Genomic DNA, 21437 nt, shown 5'->3' on the forward strand with positions numbered 1-21437 from the left:
ACATTGCTGGAATGATTGTGTGTACAAAATGACACAGAATGAGCTATTCTTTGGTTTAATAGCCAGCTATAGATTGCCATAATCCTGCTCTCATTCCGCTCCCATCCTTTGACATGAATTTACTTTCAGCAAATATTTGCATATGTAATTGTGTAATTGGACTGATAGATTATTAATTCTGCTCGACAAATAAAGTCATGTATTTTGCCACTTCTTTGAAGTCATGAAACAAATTGGCTCCCAGGAACAGCTAATAGCTCTGCAGCCGGAGCCAGGCGCATCCTCCGTTAGATGCATTAGTAATTGCTTTTCCGTCCCAGTGCGTATCTGGCCGCCCCAAATACTAATTTCAAGCTTTCTTTTCAGCTAAGTGACACAGGCCGCTACACCTGCACTGCATCCACTCCAAGTGGGGAGGCCAGCTGGAGCGCCTACATCGAGGTGCAAGGTAGACATCGCTCATGTTTTATTGTTTTTGTGTTTCTTTTCTTGCAAATCCTTCAGAAATGTACATCCTTTGTACGTCATAGAAATGGTATTGACCAACTGAGAATAGGACTTGAGAATACTGCAATACTCAGGCCCGGATTTACCTCACAGCCTATAGGCACACATGACCTGGCACCTTAGACTTCGCCCTCCATGAACCTACAAACCCCAGCCGAACTGCACCGCAAGTGTGCTGCCTGGCCCAGCTGTCACACCTCCCTTACTTCCCTTGCCCATCATAGGTAGCTACAGGTGCCCTTTAGTATTAGGTAGCCAGAAGTACCCTCAATAATAAGTAGCTAGAGGTAGCCCCAAGTATAAGATAGGTAGAGGAGCCAAAGTATAAAGTAGCTAGAGGTGCCACTGACTAAAGGGAGATCTCGTCTGTGGAATGCAGAGGGTAGGGTGAGTAACCTCTCATTTACACTCTCATCAGGACTCTGCATAGGGAAAGAGGGAGAGAGGCACTCGGGGAGTGGATTGAGCCACCTTTCCATAATAAGACGCCTGTGGGCATGTGTCTACAAAGCCTTCTTGGAAATCCTACCCCAGCCATACCATGAGCAAGCAGCCCTGGATGCCAGGTTCCTCCACATGTAATACATCATGCTGTAGTTTCACTGTCCCCAGCGATGCATCACAGTGTCCAGAGCTTCACAGTGCTTTATTTCTGTCTTCCATTGCCCTATATATTGCCAAGCTAGCAAGTGTGCGTATGTATTAGTATGCCGCAGGTGAACTGGGAGCAGGGTGAGCCGAATGACGAGGGGGATCGGATATTCTGTTGCAGCAACAATAAGTGAGAGATGAGCATGTTGTGTTCACGTTTACCCAAGTACCTGCCAGAAGCTTCTCACTCATGTCCCGCCCTGTTGTCCCTCCTCCCCTCTCTGCTGAACAGTGCACACCTCTCAGCTACAGCAGCAGCTAGAAGTTTTCAGAATATGAGAAGGTGTCTCAGGCCAGTTAATTAGACTACATATTTTACACATGCAACTTTTACAAGCTGCCTTCAAGTGAACTCAAGGTGAGAGTTATATGGAGGCTGCCATGTTTATTTCCTTTTAAACTATAGCAGTTGCCTGGCAGCCCTGCTGATTTATTTTGCTGCAGTAGTGTCTGAATTACACCAGAAACATGCATCCAGCTAATCTTGTCAGTTCTGACAATATTGTCAGAAACACCCGATCTGCTGCATGTTTGTTCAGGGTCTATGGCTAAAACAAGTTTTAGAGGTTGTTGATCAGCAGGGCAGCCAGGCGACTGGTATAGCTTAAAAGGAAATAAATATGGCAGCCTCCATATTTCTCTCACCTCGGGTTCACTTTAAGTCATCGAATCAAACAGGCCTACCAATTCGAATTACCAGTAATAAAGTAGTGAACAGTTAATGAACTTGTATATAGCTACCCATTTAAATTGCTTTTATTGTCTTTTGCAGAATTTGGTGTTCCAGTACAACCCCCTCGAGCCACCGACCCCAACCTCATTCCGAGCGCCCCCTCCAAGCCAGAGGTTACAGATGTTAGCAGGAACACGGTGACTCTTTCCTGGCAACCAAACTTGAATTCTGGCGCCACACCAACATCGTACATTATCGAGGCTTTCAGGTACCACCGAGGTTGTGGGCACGGCAGGTTTGGCTGAGCGTTTAACATGCTATTAGCTTTGTAAGATTGCTTTTTCTCGTTCCAGTCATGCTTCTGGGAGCAGTTGGCAGACGGTGGCAGAGAACGTCAGGACAGAAACCTTTGCTGTTAAAGGGCTAAAACCCAACGCAATCTACCTCTTTCTGGTCAGGGCAGCTAATGCCTATGGACTGAGCGACCCAAGTCAGATATCCGATCCTGTGAAAACGCAAGGTACATTTCTAAGTGCTTATTTACATTACAGGAAATTCCTCCAATGTACTTATAGCATTGGCGCAATCAGATTATAGCTTCCCTTTAGCGAGTTAAGCTTTACTATTGGTCCCTGAAACTACCCATGTATGTAAGGACCAATAAAAATGCTCCACAGATGAAAGGGGAGGGACCAAAGTTTAGTACTGTAGCTATTAGAAACCAGGAAAAAAAGTGGCACTTGGTTACTTTTAATAGACTGCCATTGAGCAGAGGCAATAAAAAAATGTAATTTGTAAATGTTAAAATATTAAATAAAACCATGGGATATATAAATACAAAACATTTTAGGAGTAGGAGGATAGATACAATTGTTTATCTCATCAGTTTGATTTCACCTCTAGTCCCTTAAAGGACCAGAGTTTTTTCTTTTATTTTTACCCTTCCTGATCACTGGGATTGGCTCACAGTGATCAGGAGGTCAAGAGTCAATGAAAATGGCTCCTGACTGAGTTAGGGAGCTCAGCTTTCTTTAGACAGCCAAGTGCCAATCTGGCAGGGACTCTCTATTGAGTCCCATGCTCAGGCAGCACTAAAACGACGCCTTATCAGGCTTAGGCAGCCACATGTGTGGAGCAGTTTTAACTATACACAGTCTAGGACCGTTTAATTACGATAACAAATTAGTGCAGGATGCACAATTAGCACAGCTTGAGTTACCTAGGTAAGCAGCTAAGGCTAGATTAATGTGCTTAATGCTACTTGAGTAGCATGTGTTACTCAAACAATGCTTGCCTTACCTGGGTAACTGGGTTCGCACTATTTGCACACTACCTTGTCACAGTAATTAGCGGTAAAATTGTTAAGCGCACAGCAACTTTACCGATGCTTTGTGCCTTAGCTATGCGGATGCTCTGTGCACGTCACTACAGGTATGCTTTAATGTCCCGGTATGTGTGGGTGACAGATTTCTGCTACATTTTAAAGGCCTTAATAAGAAGGAACGAAAGTTCAGAACTGAATGTAAGTTGCTGGATTTAAACAATTCCAGAAATCTCGTTTGAAGAATTTCTCCAGCATAATTCTTAGAAGCAGCGTAAACATTTCTAGTCATTTGTTTATGCGAGTGTGTCTGTAGGGAGGAGAGCGCAGCAGAATGTGAATTCATGCAAACCATTCTTTCCTACAAATGTTCCTGATCTGAAGGTTCCCAGTGAGGGTGACCTATTCAGGGGTGACACAATGAGGTAGAAGATTCCTGGGCTGTACTGCATCCCAGAACGGAGAAGACAAGATGCAGCTGGGAGGAATGTCACCCCCGTTCCTCTGCTCGTCATTCATCTTCATACAGCAATGAGAAGCACACTGTTGCTAAGTGGACGGGGACTGTTTTGAAGAGAAAAATTTAAGCTAAACTAAAAACCTGCTGCAGAAATGTAGTGCTGCCGGCTCTGGCTAGTAGCTAGGGATGCTCAATCAGATTCCACGGAAGTTACATTTCCGAATTTCCGTTTCTGGAAATCGGCATATCTGATCGGAATTCTTCAGAAATCCGATTTACCGCAACTTGGCCCCACAGAACTTGGAAGCATTGGACCAATCAGAGAATGCAGAATTTTTCCGCAAAAATTGGATTATCGCTGTAATTTTAGACAAATCACAGGACTGATTTTCCAATTTCCGATTTTTTTTACATACTCTAATGCAAATAATATGACAAAAGACTACTCTAAAATAAGAAAATGGAAATCAGAATTCCACGGAAATCCGATTTACCGCCACTCCGTAATTTTAAGCCAGTCGTAGAACTCGGAAGCATTGGACCAATCAGAGCATGCAGAATTTTTCCACGAAAAATCGGATTTCCGTGGTAATTTGGACCAATCACAAGACTTTGATTTTCCGATTTTATTTGAAAATTTTTTTGCATTCTCTGATGCAAAAAATGCCAAATAAAATTCTCCTAAAATCGGAAAACCAGAAATTGGCATTGGCGGATACCGTAATTTCCGTGGAACTGGAAATGGACATTTCCGACCAACCCTGCTAGTAACGAGTCCAAGGCTATTTACGTTGCAGGCACAATCTGAAGTATATCTTGTACAGGGCCCACAAGGTGTTAACAGATTTTGCTGATGGCCCTTTAGAAAGTATCCATTGTCTAAATAAATATCTAAAGCATTTTATACACGTCCTAACGAACAGGGATGGTAAATATTGTCTGCTTCTTGTTCTAGATGTTCCGCCTACAACTCAGGGTGTGGATCATAAACAAGTACAACGAGAACTTGGAGATGTGGTGTTACATTTGCACAATCCCACAATCCTCTCCTCTTCCTCCATTGAAGTACATTGGACAGTAAGTACATATGAAACATAAAGTCGTCAGTTCTTCCAGCTGGGTGTCCCAATTCTTTGCATTGCGAATACGTCTGGATTGAGGGTGGTTTGGGTAGAGTACTGTTGAATTGTAAGAATTTGCTACTATTTTGTGGAAGATAAATGAATCATGTTACAGGTTTTTTTCTAGGTCAAACAGCAGAATGTAATGCTGGGAATACACGGTTCGTTTCTTAGCTGATTAGATGGTTAGATAAATAATTTCCGACATGTCCGATCACCGTTCGACCGTTTTGCCGCTCGATTTGTCATTGAAGTGAATTGAAAAAAAAATTAGAAAAACGAGCGGAAGATAAGAGAATTGAGTGGGAATTGAGCGGCAAAACGATTGGGCGCAGAATCGAGCGCCAGAAACGACATGTGTATTCCCAGCATAAGTTGCAGTAACCATGGTGTAGTTAGATATTATAGGACCATCAGATGTAGGGACTCTTGAGCAAAAGCCACCTGCCCCTACCATAGACATCTTCCTGGCGGACTCAAAGCACCAGAGCTGCAGCCACTAGGATGCACTCTGTAGGAAGTAGCAGTGTTAGGAAGCCTTGCACAAGGACTCCTTGCTGAATAGGTGCTGGCTTACTGAACAGGAAGAGCCGAGGTTTGAACCCTGGTCTCCTGTGTCAGAGGCAGAGCCCTTGACAATTACAATATCCATCCACTACCTTATGCAGAAATCTTAAATGTGTTGGTGGCAGCAGTGCGTCGCTTAACAAATACAATGAGGAAGCTGGGAACCCCAATGGCTTACTTCTTGTCCAGCAGGAAGTATGTCACTGATCGAGGGGCGGCGTAAGGTGTACGAGGGGCATGCAGAGGGAACAGCGCTATGCATATGACCCCGTCGATGCACTCTGCTGCAGGGTCATATAAATGATGATTTTTATGATGCGATGGCGGTGGAGCATTGCACCACAAACGCATAGCTCCCAACTGTCCCTTTTTCGGAGGGACAGTCCCTTTTTCGGAGCCCTGTCCCTCTTTCACCCTCATTTGTCCCTCTTTCAGGACTTTGTCCCTCTTTCTATGTAAATATATAAATTTCTATACTAAAAATGTGTTTGATTGTGTAATGATCTGGGGTCAATTTCCACAATCAGCGCACACCAAGTGCGCTGAAGCAGATGGGAATCCCCACAGTCACAGAAGCAGAGTACCCAGTATATGAAAATACACTTGTAGAGGGGAATCCCAACCAGCAGGTGAACCTGTGGAGTACAGAGGAACTAGTTCTCTGTACCACCACAGATGCCAGATTGAAATTGCACGACGTGAAGCAGCACTGGGCAATATAAACAAGGTAGCAACACAATAGAGAGCAAGAACAGAGACAGACTATAGGAATGTCTACCAATCTAGTCGCCACCCAGCGACAGTAGACATATAACAACCGAACAGACCAGAGTGAGAAAGCCAATCGCAAGAGAGGCGATAGCTATCAGAAACACAAGACTGAGCCAAGACAGAGCATGAGTGAGTAAAGGAAGACACAGCAAATAACTACAATCCAAACGCCAAGGAAAATAACAAATGAACTAACTAAACGCGGTCACCGCACGTTATGCGCAACAGTGACAAGCGCGTTAACCCTCTGGGCGATACAATTACATCGCCCAGAAGGGGGCGCAGCGCTATTTTTTTTATTTTTTAAATCATGTAGCGAGCCCTGAGCTCGCTACATGATAGCCGATGCGCAGCGGCATCCCCCCACCCACTCTGATCGCCTTCGGCGATCAGAGTAAGCAGGAAATCCCGTTCAGATTGGGATTTACTGCTGGGCTTCCCCGGTCGCCATGGCGATGGGGCAGGATCGTCGTGACGTCAGAGGGAGTCCCGATCCACCCCTCAGCGCTGCCTGGCACTGATTGGCCAGGCTGCGCAAGGGGTCGGGGAGGGGGGGGGGGCTGCGCGGCACGGCAGGTAGCGGCGGATCGGCGGCAATCGGAAGTTACACGCAGCTAGCAAAGTGCTAGCTGCGTGTAACAAAAAAAATTATGCAAATCGGCCCACCAGGGCCTGAGAACTCCTCCTGCGCGACATACCCCGAGCCCAGCTCGGGATTATCGCCCAGGAGGTTAATGGCACGTTCACCGCACAAGAAGCGCAACAGTGACAAAACGTACCAACCCTGACTAACAAATGAACACGGAAAACAAAGACAAACAGATAGCAGGAACGCTTGCTAATCGGTTGCCTAACACCAGACAACAGCAAGCGTTCGTTCCAGACAAAACAGACTGAAGGAGTAACCAATAGCAACCGCTGCCAATGTTATACTCCAAGACACAGTCAAGGGAGATCCACCACTACTAGAGCTAGGGCGAATGCGATCAAGGAACAGAACTGAATGATTCACTATCAGCCAACGCTGGAGATAGTGCAATCGCAAGGACAGGACAAGACAAGACTAGGCAGTACAAATAAAACACAAAACTGACTGCACTAGTAGGAGTGCAAAATGCACTCCACAAGAATTAACTACACTAGAATATTAGCAACAAGATACAAGAGCTGAGGCTCTAAGGTCAGTCTTACAAAACAGAACCTATGACGAGCAAGGAATTCTGGGAGGAAGTGACATTTATACTGAAAACCTTCAAGGTAAGCAGAAATGCAATTTGCAAGATAAGTGGATGCAAATCAGTCACCACAGCAGCAAGCCTCCCGAATCTTGCAAGCTGACAAAAAGGCCTCTTTTCCCTGGACTGAACTAACTATGCAGCCAGCATAGGAAACCAAAAAACTGCCCAGAGGTTCAAGGCCAGCAGAGCGGATTCTGACAGATTGACTCTAAACTTCATTCCCAACCTTTAAATTGACATATTACTAAATATAAAATGTTAAGATGAAGGAAAATGAACCAGGATAGAAAGGACCAGTGTGGTTTGAATTATAAAACAAGATATTTTTCTTATGAAATCGTTATGGTATGCGTGACTAGAGGCGTGGCGAGGGCGTTGCCAGGGGTATGGCAGGGGCGTGGCTTAAGTGTCCCTTTTTCTCATCTCAAAAAGTTGGGAGGTATGCAAACGCACTGGCCAGGTATAAAACTGTCCTCAAGGTTTTCTTGTCTGTGTGTCTTAAAGTAATTGTTCATATCACTAAATACAGATTCATGATTGCAGAAGACAACAAACTCATTACACCAAATTCTTTCTTTTCTGTAGGTGGACCAGCAATCGCAATATGTTCAGGGCTACAAGATCCTATACAGGCCGAGCCCCGAGAACCGTGGTGAATCTGCCTGGTCCATATTCGAGGTGCGCACGCCTGCAAAAAACAGCGCAGTGATCCCCGAACTCAAGAAAGGTGTGAACTACGAGATTAAGGCCCGGCCCTTCTTCAATGAGTTCCAGGGTACGGACAGCGAGGTGCGCTTCGCTAAGACCCTGGAAGAAGGTAATTTTCCTCCACCTCATGCGCCGCTTACACTGATTACTGCAGCGACATTTGTTTTAATCTTACAAGCAGTGTTTCCCAGGTAATCACTTGGCTTACTGGAGATTATACATTTTGAAGGGAATCATGGTCGGATGTTTTAGCTGTGATTTGTTTACATGTATACGGCACAATATTTAGCTGAAAGAAAAGATTAGCTTGATTAGGAGAGCCTATCTTTGAATGCTCCTCGGTGTGTAGCTACCAGCTTATACTAGCTGCGGATCTACAGGAGATTTACCACCGCAGTGGCTGTAGGTAATGATAACAGAAGTGCTTTCCCATAATCCTTTGCAAATATGAGATGAAACCTGGACGGCTTAGCATATTCACAGCACTAAGTTTTCTCAGAGAAGGAACATGATTCTTAAAGCGGACCCAAACTAAACATTTTTTGAATTCAAAATATTTAGTTGCACCACTCTGACACATACAAAGATAAATAAACACTCCTTCAAGCCTATGAGCATTTCAGTGCATGCTTTTCACCCTTCTCTTTTCATTACTAGGGTTATACAGGGGGCAGCCATTAGCAATTCCTCCTTTGCCGGACACCTTCTACTCCACCAGTTTGCCGGATTCTGTCCTGGCAATATGAAAGGAAGGGAGGGGCTCCTCCAATAAATGTAAAATATTTTATATTTGTCATCATGCAGCTGAAAAAAGGCTGCTATTTATTATTATAATTTAGAAAATAGATTTTATTTCTGAAATCTTGTATTTTTTAATTTGGGTCCACTTTAAGGTGGCCTACGTTTCTTGACTTGGCGGTCGATCGACCATGTGATTCGAGAATTATCAAATTAGATGAAAATTGGTGCTGCCAAGAGCATGCCCGATCAAAGATGCGACCAATTTTGAGCCCAATCGGACAGGTGCAAGATGTTGGGCTGTAGTGGTTGATCCGGTGTGCGGTGGAAGTTGTGAGTGATATGTGGTCGAGCGACAGACGCAGCGGAACCCTCGGTGCTGAGCCCCCCATGTGTGCATTTATACATTACCTGTCCTGTGTCACCCACTGCGCAGTGCCCATCTGTCTTCGGAATCCCTCGCCCTTCTATAATTGGTATACATGCCGTCGGTGTGATGCTCTGAAATTCTGTGCTGACTGCACATGCAGTTCTATAAAGATTGAACTGTGCATGCGGCACGCAGAACACTTCTGGTGATGAGAGCATGAACATGGAGTCTGTGTGGACAGGACCGCGCATGTGCAGTGGAGCTTCAGTTTCAGGTATTTCAGAGCTGATAGCGGGAGAATTGATGGTATTTAGAGGACATCTGACGGACTACAAGGGGCTGGAAAAAGCCCCAGGTAAGTTAAAGTCACCAGTTTTGAAACCAGTTCATGTTTGCTTTTAGACTTCTGTTATTGTCTCTTTGATGATTCCCTGGCGTTCGTCAGAATGTTGATTATGGCACTTGTTGTTTTTTTTTCAAAACTTTGCTGCCTATAACTTTTTAAAGGACAAAATAATTTCAATAGGTGTAAAATTACAAACATCCTTTTGCCCAGTCCAATGAAAGTTTGTGGAAATCTTCTTCAATAGAAACAATTATTTAACTTAGCAGTACTTCTCACTTGCTATTTCCTGTTACTTTATACCCTGTACAGCTCCCAGCGCTCCCCCGCAGAGTGTCACTATTACCAAAAGTGATGGAAATGGGACATCCATTGTAATCAGCTGGCAGCCTCCCCCAGAAGAGAACCAAAATGGTTTAGTCCAGGAATACAAGGTATGTAACAACAGCTCTGTTTTGCTATATTTATAAAAGGTTTGATGTAATTCAAGCTTTCATCAGCAAAAAGTTTTGATCGTTATAGATCGTCAGATAGAGTTTTTTCACTGTGAAAGTGGAGAGTGCTATTGACTCCATTGGAGCATTGTGGAGGTCAGGATAATTTTTACAGTAGGGTCTTAGTTATCCGGAACTCAAGCAACTGGCAATCTCAAGAAACCGTCAGAAAACGCCAGAAAGACTCGTACTCCTGCATGCCCCACTTTAGGCTGTGTGGTGGTTTTGCAAGCAGGGTCTAAGGATCCAGCAAGGCTCTGCCAGGTCTGTTCTCCACAATTAAGGGCTGCATAACTTGTTTTGCAAATTCAGCTGCCGAGCGGACTACCATGCTGGGCCGGCACCATCCCCGGCTATAAGGAGTAGTCGTGGCTGCCATATATTCAGAAATACTTCCATTGCATCATTCAGGATGTTTTTTAAAGTGGTGATCTACTGTATGTCTGTAATTGAAACCAATGTAGGTGTCTCTCTTTTTTTTGTTAAACTACCATTAACCATTTCTGATCTGAGGTACCTTCTATCGATTGCTCAGTCGATCCGATTTTTGGAACGATTCTTTTAGTCTGATTGGATTGCTTATCATTTTCCCCTCTATAGGTGCACCATTGTTTGGGAAATCAGATTGTTAATTGGCACCGTATGATAAGAGATATCAATTTTTTTATTTGAAGTCAATGGGAATCGAAACTAAAAAAAAAAGCCATATACTTACCTAAGGAGAGGGAAGGCTCTCCTCTCTTGGTCTCCGTCCCAGCGCTGGCGCCCTGGGAGCAGTATTCAACTGCTGCTCTAATCGCCTTTTGGGGAGGACTTCAGAAGTCTTTGGGAACCCGAGTGCTCCTGAAGATGGGCTGCTCCGTACTGCACATGTGCGAGCGCCCTCTCTTGCGTGGGCGTAGTATGGGCGTAGTATGGAGACGCCTGTCTTCGGGAGGACTCGGATCCCGTGGGGGCTCAAACAGGGGAGCTGCCGTTGCAATGAGGGGCTCGGGAGGGGAGCAGGAAGGCTCTATAGGACCCAGAGCCTTCCTTCTCCTTAGGTAAGTATCTGACTTTTTTTTTTTAGTTTCGTTTCCCATTGACTTAAAGGAGCCCGATTTATTGTCTAATATCTTTTCTGTAACATTGGGACATATGCTCAAATGTTTGGCAAAGTTGCCGTGTGAAAGGACTGCACAGCAGTTTTATCCAGTGGTGTAACTAAGGAGCCAGGAGCCCCACTGTGAGTTTTACATGGGGCCCCAAGCACTCTATTGATATGGAGCCTCAAAACCTACCAAAGACAGCTGCAGTGTCAGACAGAGAGGTGTAATCAGGGTAAGGAAACCGTTTAATGATTACTGGTATTCAATGTACATATAGGGGTGTTCATTGCCAGCAAAGCATCAATGCAAAGCTAATAAGATGGATGAAGGAGGGCCCCTAGTGGGGCCCCTCTGGTCCAGGGGCCCTGATGCGGGTGCAGGCTCTGCATCCCTTATTGCTACGCCGCTGGTTTAACCCTTAATTACACTGACAAGGTAGTGCGCATTGCTCAAGTAGCATAACTAACACTACCTGGGTAACGCCAGCTTTGCTATTATAATGTATGTTATGCTAATTGCGTATCACATGTTACTCTAACAACTCAAGCATTACCCAAGTAACACAAGTCATCCTAACTGCGCAATGCACGTTACCATGTCAGCATAACGGAAAAAACAACTTTACCAAACTTTTGTGCATATGCCCCAGTGAGTTTTGTATGCCCTGCCACCAAATCTAGCACACATCCAGGCCATTCTCAAAGGACAACAAGTATGGAAAAATGAAGATAAGTAATCCATATTTCTGAATGTGCTGGCACAGCATGTAGGCAGAAAAATGTGTGTGTGTTTTTAGGCTATTTTACAATAATAAACATCTGAAAGTGAAAAAAAGGGATACACTTATGTAAAAAAAATAAAGTTTTGAAAGCAAGGTGTCAGAATGAAATGCAATAAATGTAACTTGGACCGATGTACCAGTTTTTAATGGGAAACAAATGTAAGTCTGGTCATGGCTGTTTGTCTCCATCTAGTGGCCATAGAGGAGAATGCACTACTTGGATAAGCGTACAATATAGACTCATTAGCCCACTATAATATCCTTGTTAAATACAGGGCTGTGGAGTCGGAGTCGTGGAGTCGGAGTCGTGGAGTCGGGCAATTTTGGGTGCCTGGAGTCGGAGTCGGAGTCGGGAAAAAATGCACCGACTCCGACTCCGACTCCTAATGAATTTGTAACTGTAATTAAAATAGAAAATATGATAAAATGTTCTATTTCTCAGATAATAGTCATTAAAAATAATGTATATATACAGTATATATACAGTAATAGCTGTGCTTAGTCTACAAAAATGAAATAAACCAATCAAAATTAGTTACTTGTGCTGCTTCAATAAAGCAGTCCCTGTATTTTTAAAGTCAGATATACATATCTGATTGTGACTGTATATATGATGTGTACACAGGAATCTCTTATATACACTAAATAACATCTATACTGTAAGTATAAAGCCTGATGTGTAGCTGTGTCACTAACAGAGATGGTCAACGAGATGGAAATAATTCTGCATTGATGCTGATTTATGCAAATGTATGCACTCCCTTTGCTGATGAAATCAAATAATTTGATATGTTATTAAAATTTGGTTTGGTGACTACAAATTAAAGGGAAACTGAGACGGATGAAAAGTAAAGTTTTATACATACCTGGGGCTTCCTCCAGCCCCCTTCAGGCTAATCAGTCCCTCACTGTCTTCCACCACCCGGATCTTCTGCTATGAGTCCTGGTAATTCAGCCAGTCAGCACTGTCCGGCCGCATGCCGCTCCCACAGCCAGGAACATTCTACACCTGCGCAATAGTGCTGCACAGGTGTAGTATGCTCCTGGCGGCGGAGTGTGTGCATGCGCACTACGCCTGACTGGCTCAAGTACCTGGACTCATAGCAGAAGATCCAGGTGGTGGAGGAGGACAACGAGGGACTGATTATCCTGAAGGCGGCTGGAGGAAGCCCCAGGTATGTATAAAACTTTAATTTCATCTGTCTCAGGTTTACTTTGTTACACAGTAGTACTATACATATGCACTCCCCACAAAGCTGCAGGGAATCCACTGAGAATGCTGTGCACATTGAACACAGAGGTGTTGTCTGTTTACAATCTCCTCATTCCCCTGCAGAGTACCTGCACATCATTCTTACATGTACCCACACTTACATTGCCTAGGGCCTGATAGATGTTCTTTGTTCCGGTTTGTACCTTTTACAAGTACTCTTACCAAGGACTAGTTTTAGTCTAAAGGGAATAAATATAGTAGTCTACATATCCTTCTCACTTCAGTTGTCTTGTAAAATTCCTAAGCGTTGGCAGTTAAGAGACGAATTTCACGTTACATACTTTTAATCAACAAAATTGTAATATGCAAATTAGAGGAGTCGGAGTCGTGGAGTCGGAGTCGGAGTCGGTGGAATCCTAAACTGAGGAGTCGGAGTCGGAGTCGGTAGATTTTTGGACCGACTCCACAGCCCTGGTTAAATAGATAGTTTTTTAAATAAGATGTATGTAGTTTAGTATTTTTATATTATAATCATGTCAGCTTCATTTTAAGCTAAATTATTTAACCAGCCGGAAATTTATTTATTTCTTATTCTACAGACAAACACATACAGATACCCAATACATATACACTTTTCAGTACTCCATTGTAGAGGTCTTCAATAATGTGTCTAGTGTATATATATATATATATATGTGTGTGTGTGTATATATATTTATATATATATATATATACTGTATGTGTGTATATATATATATATATATATATATATATATATATATATATATATAATCCACCTTACCTACATAAACACAGGCTATCTCCCCCCGCACTAAGCCATCCAAATCGTAGCACAATAATTGACAATCTCCACCGAATAATTTAAAAGCCGGAGCGTTTCTAATGTCACTCAAAACTACTCCCACCACAGCCTGATGATCGAAAAGTCCAGTTAAGAATCTCCTGTGCACTACTACTCCCAGCCGAGCAGACTCTGCTTGTGCACTGTCTCTGTGGAGTTTCATTACATAGTAGAGGAACTTCACCGCCATCATTTTCAGCAGTTTAACATGGGTTAAAATATGGCGCAGCCATAGGCACTAAAGCACGGGCATCAGAGATATTTTTATTGAGCGTCCGAGGCGCCCAAATTATTATTATCTTACCGTTACCATTATTAACACTTTCTACACAGTAGCTTTTTTGTTTTAGATATAGATAAGGAAGGGTTAGTGTTAGGAGTAGGTGAGGGATGGTTAGTTTTAGGCATGGATAAGAAAGGGTTAGTAGGTGTGGGGGATGTTTAGTGTTAGGTATAGATAGGGGAGAATTCTTGTTAGAAACAGATGGGGAGAGTTCTTGTTAGGCATAGATAGGGGAGGGTTCTTGTTAGGCATAGATAGGGGAGGGTTCTTGTTAGGCATAGATAGGGGAGGGTTCTTGTTAGGCATAGAAAGGGGAGGGTTCTTGTTAGGCATAGATAGGGGAGGGTTCTTCTTTGGCATAGATAGGGGAGAGTTCTTGTTAGGCATAGATAGGGTAGGGTTCTTTTTAGGCATAGATAGGGGAGAGTTCTTGTTAGGCATAGATAGGGGAGAGTTCTTGTTAGGCATAGATAGGGGAGGGTTCTTGTTTGGCATAGATAGAGGAGGGTTCTTGTTAGGCATAGATAGGGGAGGGTTCTTGTTAGGCATAGATAGGGGAGGGTTCTTGTTAGGCATAGATAGGGGAGGGTTCTTGTTAGGCATAGATAGGGAGGGTTCTTGTTAGGGACATATGGGGAGGGTTCTTGTTAGGCATAGATAGGGGAGGGTTCTTGTTAGGCATAGATAGGGGATGGTTCTTGTTAGGCATAGATAGGGGATGGTTCTTGTTAGGCAAAGATAGGGAGGGTTCTTGTTAGGCATAGATAGGGGAGGATTCTTGTTAGGCATAGATAGGGGAGGGTTCTTGTTAGGAATAGATAGGGGAGGGTTCATGTTAGGCATAGATACGGGGAGGGTTCTTATTAGGGACAGATGGGGGGGGGAGGGGGTTCTTGTTTGGCATATAAAGGGGATGGTTCTTGTTTGGCATAGATAGGGGATGGTTCTTGTTTGGCATAGATAGGGGATGGTTCTTGTTTGTTTGGCATAGATGGGGGGGGGGGGGGTTCTTGTTAGGGACAGATAGGGGATGGTTCTTGTTAGGCATAGATAGGGGAGGGTTCTTGTTAGGCATAGATAGGGAGGGTTCTTGTTAGGCATAGATAGAGGAGGGTTCTTGTTAGGCATAGATAGGGGAGGGTTCTTGTTAGGCATAGATAGGGGAGGGTTCTTGTTAGGCATAGATAGGGGAGGGTTCTTGTTAGGCATAGATAGAGGAGGGTTCTTGTTAGGCATAGATAGAGGAGGGTTCTTGTTAGGCATAGATTGGGGAGGGTTCTTGTTAGGCATAGATAGGGGAGGGTTCTTGTTAGGCATAGATAGGGAGGGTTCTTGTTAGGCATAGATAGGGAGGGTTCTTGTTAGGCATAGATAGGGGAGGGTTCTTGTTAGGCATAGATAGGGAGGGTTCTTGTTAGGCATAGATAGAGGAGGGTTCTTGTTAGGCATAGATAGGGGAGGGTTCTTGTTAGGCATAGATAGAGGAGGGTTCTTGTTAGGCATAGATAGGGGAGGGTTCTTGTTAGGCATAGATAGGGAGGGTTCTTGTTAGGGACATATGGGGAGGGTTTTTGTTAGGCATAGATAGGGGAGGGTTCTTGTTAGGCATAGATAGGGGATGGTTCTTGTTAGGCATAGATAGGGGATGGTTCTTGTTAGGCAAAGATAGGGAGGGTTCTTGTTAGGCATAGATAGGGGAGGATTCTTGTTAGGCATAGATAGGGAGGGTTCTTGTTAGGCATAGATAGGGAGGGTTCTTGTTAGGCATAGATTGGGGAGGGTCCTTGTTAGGCATAGATAGGGGAGGGTTCTTGTTAGGCATAGATAGGGGAGGGTTCTTGTTAGGCATAGATAGGGGAGGGTCCTTGTAAGGCATAGATAGGGGAGGGTTCTTGTAAGGCATAGTTAGGGGAGGGTTCTTGTTAGGCATAGTTAGGGGAGGGTTCTTGTTAGGCATAGATAGGGAAGGATTCTTGTTAGGCATAGATAGGGAGGGTTCTTGTTAGGCATAGATAGGGGAGGGTTCTTGTTAGGCATAGATAGGGGAGGGTCCTTGTAAGGCATAGATAGGGGAGGGTTCTTGTAAGGCATAGATAGGGGAGGGTTCTGGTTAGGCATAGATAGGGAGGGTTCTTGTTAGGCATAGATGGGGAGGGTTCTTGTTAGGTATAGATAGGGGAGGGTTCTTGTTAGGCATAGATAAGGGGAGGGTTCTTGTTAGGCATAGATAGGGGAGGGTCCTTGTAAGGCATAGATAGGGGAGGGTTCTTGTTAGGCATAGATAGGGTAAGGTTCTTGTTAGGCATAGATAGGGGAGGGTTCTTGTTAGGCATAGATAGGGAGGGTTCTTGTTAGGCATTGATAGGGGATGGTTCTTGTTAGGCATAGATAGGGAGGGTTCTTGTTAGGCATAGATAGGGGAGGGTTCTTGTAAGGCATAGATAGGGGAGAATTCTTGTTAGGCATAGATAGGGGAGGATTCTTGTTAGGCATAGATAGGGGATGGTTCTTGTTAGGCAAAGATAGGGGAGGGTTTTGTTAGGCAAAGATAGGGAGGGCTCTTGTTAGGCATAGATAGGGGATGGTTCTTGTTAGGCATAGATATGGAGGGTTCTTGTTAGGCATAGATAGGGAGGGTTCTTGTTAGGCATATATAGGGAGGGTTCTTGTTAGGCATAGATAGGGGAGGGTTCTTGTTAGGCATAGATAGGGAGGGTTCTTGTTAGGCATAGATAGGGAGGGTTCTTGTTAGGCATAGATAGGGAGGGTTATTGTTAGGCATAGATAGGGAGGGTTCTTGTTAGGCATAGATGGGGAGGGTTCATGTTAGGCATAGATAGGGAGGGTCCTTGTAAGGCATAGATAGGGGAGGGTTCTTGTTAGGCATAGATAGGGAGGGTTCTTGTTAGGCATAGATAGGGGAGGGTTCATGTTAGGCATAGATAGGGGATGGTTCTTGTTAGGCATAGATAGGGGGATGGTTCTTGTTAGGGACATATGGGGAGGGTTCTTGTTAGGCATAGATAGGGGATGGTTCTTGTTAGGCATAGATAGGGGATGGTTCTTGTTAGACATAGATAGGAAGGGTTCTTGTTAGGCAAAGATAGGGGAGGGTTCTTGTTAGGCATAGATAGGGGATGGTTCTTGTTAGACAAAGATAGGGGAGGGTTCTTGTTAGGCAAAGATAGGGAGGGTTCTTGTTAGGCATAGATAGGGGAGGGTTCTTGTTAGGTCATAGATAGGGGATGGTTCTTGTTGGGCATAGATAGAGGAGGGTTCTTGTTAGGCATAGATTGGGGAGGGTTCTTGTTAGGCATAGATAGAGGAGGGTTCTTGTTAGGCATAGATAGAGGATGGTTCTAGCTAGGCATAGATAGAGGATGGTTCTAGCTAGGCATAGATAGGGGAGGGTTCTTGTTAGGCATAGATAGGGGAGGGTTCTTGTTAGGCATAGATAGGGGAGGGTTCTTGTTAGGCATAGATAGGGGAGGGTTCTTGTTAGGCATAGATAGGGAGGGTACTTGTTAGGCAAAGATAGGGAGGGTCCTTGTTAGGCATAGATAGGGGAGGGTTCTTGTTAGGCATAGATAGATGATGGTTCTAGCTAGGCATAGATAGGGGAGGGTTTGTGCAATATTTCAGGAACAGAGAGTGATAGTAGAATATTGGTAAAATTACCAATATTCTACAATAGCGGATATTAGAATATTGGTAAAATTACTGATATCCTGTTACCACTATACAGCACCTATTTTTACACAGTCCTTTTTTTCAAATGTAAGTGTGAGAAAACGCGGAAAAGGCGCCGCGTGTGCTCAGAACAAGGCGGCTGATTCCGCATCCAACGCGGCGGTTTGCACGCGTAGGCCTACATCTGCCAGTATGGCTGAACGCGGAGAAACCGCCGCATGCCCTGATAGCGGTGCGGCTGGTTCCGCGTCCAGCGCGGCGGGTGGTACGCTACACATGTCTGGTGTGGCTGGGACTGATAGTCCACACAGGTTCAGAAGGAGGCGCGCACGCGCTGAGAGGCAGAACTTTTATGACAGCCAGAAGGAAGTCAGCTGACCAAGCCGGGCAGCTGACAATTCAGCCAGTTCCCATCGGTCCAGCACTTAGGGGAGACGCTGGAGAGCGCTGTGCTATATATACCGGGTGCTGGTCATTCGCTGGTTGTCTGCCGTTGCGATCACTACGTGGAGGCACTCAGACCTTATTGTCAGAATCTGTGTTACCATTCTGTTATACTTCAGACTAGTTCCAGGGTGTTGATGATCAAGGACCTCACACCCAAGATTAGGGACTTGTGTTATCATTCTGTTATACTTCAGACTAGTTCCAGGGTGTTGATGATCAAGGACCTCACACCCAAGATTAGGGGCTTGTGTTCTCATTCTGTTATACTTCAGACTAGTTCCAGGGTGTTGATGATCAAGGACCTCACACCCAAGATTAGGGACTTGTGTTACCATTCTGTTATATGTCAGACTAGTTCCAGGGTGTTGATGATCACGGAGCTCACACCCAAGACTAGGCATTGTTTATTATCTGTTATGACTTACTGCTTTCCTGACCACTCTTCTGTTCACTGATTCGGTACTTCGCTATATCTGATACTCTGTTGCCAAACCCTGCGTGCCTTAGGATTACCGAATCAGCCTCCTGTCTTTGTACTTTGTATGTCCGTGTGTTGCCGACCTGGCTTGCCCGACCTTGAGAACTATCTCCTCAGTTTAGAGATAGTTCACAGATCAGTCAGTGACATCCTCCTATTGGTGTCACTCACGCTCTGGTCCTTTCCTCTCCCAGTCTGACTCCTCCCTGCGGGAGATTCTCAGGCTGCTGAAAGGTACTCATTCCCTAGTGCAGTATTCCTTACTGCCTTTGTACCTGTCCTCCAGATATTGTTTTCAAAGTATTACTGTTGCACCAAAAACTCATATTACTCAGGTGTCCAGAGGTTAGTAATATATATGATTATCGGTGATACTGCAGATCATCAATAATCAGGTATATATCTGTATTTTTGGTGATACTGCAGATCACCAATAATCAGACCCTCTCTGTGTTACACCGATCGTTACAGTAAGGCTTTAAAATAGGTGTCAAATCCTTGGGCTGTGAATAACGGCCAGATTTACTGCTTTGAGATAGATAGATAGATAGATAGATAGATAGATAGATAGATAGATAGATAGATAGATAGATAGAGAGAGAGAGAGAGAGATAGATATGCTAATATTAGCAAAGCATTACATAGCAAAAAATTTAAAGTTCACAAATCATGTCACTATCATGTCACTATTTTGGAAATCTTAGACATGCTAATTGTAACCAAAAATGAGCTCTATCAGTTTCACAGTAAATAGTTGCAAGGTAAACATTACAGTGTAACCTCACATATGGCCACTAGATGGTGCAAAGGAGTTTACCTGAATCCTATAGTATATAGTGCATAGTACCGTACTTGTTATAGAATACAGATCAGTTTAAAGGGAATTTACTACTGAAGAGGAACCTGAGGCAAATTGAAAGCAAGCCTGTGGGCATAAAAAGCTATATTTATCTTCTTCACAGTTGTGCCAGCGCTGACAGCTCCCCGGATATCTATCTCTGACAGCTCTGAACTTCCAGGGATAGCCTTAGGCTTCACTCCTGGCCATAAGCCCATGTCCTTTGTAAGCGGAGGGAACCGGCTGGTGGACACAGACAGGGGTGGTGACTTTGTATTCTGAGGAGAATGGCTGTGCCAGAGTCCACAGCTGTCACTTTGAAGCCAGAGTTGTTCGATCGTGCCCTGTTATCAATGGCACTGCCACACGAGAAATAAGTATAGATCCTTTTCCTCCTTAGGTTCGTTTTCCAATTTGCCTGGAGTTCTGAATACCCGCTGGATAAAATTGTTTATTGTCTAAAGCCAAACGGCTGACAGAGATACAAAACAGCCGCTCGTCTGATCTGCTGCTGGCATACAGCTTGTTAGTGAGGTAGTGGCAGGTCCCGTCAGACAGGTGGTGAAGAGGCCCTGTAGTAACATATAGGGCTCAATTCACTAAAGCGTGCTAACACTTAGCACGACTGTGGTAAGCCGCTTTACACGTGATATCATGTGCTAAGTATCATTATCACGTGAAGTCACTGCAGATCACGCGAGCGGAATGTAGATCATGAATTATTACTGTATACAGTACATAAAGCGACACGCGTTAAACTTTGCGCGCACCTTATTACATTAATGCATATGTTAATGTAAGCACCATTGCTGATTTCATTACCAAACTCTATCTTCTGAGCGTGCAAAGCGCTGTAGTTTTCAATGGCATTTCGCACTTAGCGCGTGAAGCGTAACGCCATTCACGCAATAAAACTTAACACGCCAATGGTGGAAACTGTTCACGCGCACAATGCTTTACACGCGCGTTTGCACGTGCAAAGGCTGTACACTCGAGTTTGCACGTGCAAAGCCTTTACACTCGAGTTTGCACATGCAAAGCCTTTACACTAGAGTTTGCATGTGCAAAGCCTTTACACTCGAGTTAGCACGTGCAAAGCCTTTACACTCGAGTTAGCACGTGCAAAGCCTTTACACTCGAGTTTGCACGTGCAAAGCCTTTACACTTGAGTTTGCACGTGCAAAGCCTTTACACTCGAGTTAGCACGTGCAAAGCCTGTACACTCAAGTTTGCACGTCCAAAGCCTTTACACTCGAGTTTGCACATGCAAAGCCTTTACACTCGAGTTTGCACGTGCAAAGCCTTTACACTCGAGTTTGCACGTGCAAAGCCTTTACACTCGAGTTTGCACGTGCAAAGCCTTTACACTTGAGTTTGCACGTGCAAAGCCTTTACACTCGAGTTAGCACGTGCAAAGCCTGTACACTCAAGTTTGCACGTGCAAAGCCTTTACACTCGAGTTTGCACGTGCAAAGCCTTTACACTCGAGTTTGCACATGCAAAGCCTTTACACTCGAGTTTGCACGTGCAAAGCCTTGACACTCGAGTTTGCACGTGCAAAGCCTTGACACTCGAGTTTAAACGTGCAAAGCCTTGACACTCGAGTTTGCACGTGCAAAGCCTGTACACTCGAGTTTGCACGTGCAAAGCCTTTACACTCGAGTTAGCACGTGCAAAGCCTTTACACTCGAGTTAGCACGTGCAAAGCCTTTACACGTGATAACTGAGTTATCACGCTTTAGTGAATCGAGCCCATAGTAGAATGCTGTAAATTATACAGGATACCCAATTATAC

At 44.4% G+C, this 21437-nt stretch overlaps 1 protein-coding gene across 9 annotated transcripts in view; it reads left to right on the forward strand.

Annotated features, from left to right (window-relative positions):
• The window catches only part of ROBO1 (roundabout guidance receptor 1), a 1398228-nt gene that overhangs the window by 1279373 nt on the left and 97418 nt on the right, over positions 1-21437 (forward strand). For all 9 annotated transcript variants that reach the window (XM_068270495.1, XM_068270496.1, XM_068270499.1 and 6 more), the window contains 6 exons: positions 367-448; positions 1931-2099; positions 2185-2351; positions 4568-4689; positions 7895-8126; positions 9781-9902. In XM_068270495.1, the coding sequence (XP_068126596.1) occupies positions 367-448; positions 1931-2099; positions 2185-2351; positions 4568-4689; positions 7895-8126; positions 9781-9902 (894 nt within the window). The remainder of the gene's footprint in view (positions 1-366; positions 449-1930; positions 2100-2184; positions 2352-4567; positions 4690-7894; positions 8127-9780; positions 9903-21437) is intronic.

The sequence above is a fragment of the Hyperolius riggenbachi genome, chromosome 2, assembly GCF_040937935.1.
Source record: "Hyperolius riggenbachi isolate aHypRig1 chromosome 2, aHypRig1.pri, whole genome shotgun sequence".
Classification (NCBI taxonomy): Eukaryota; Metazoa; Chordata; class Amphibia; order Anura; family Hyperoliidae; genus Hyperolius; species Hyperolius riggenbachi.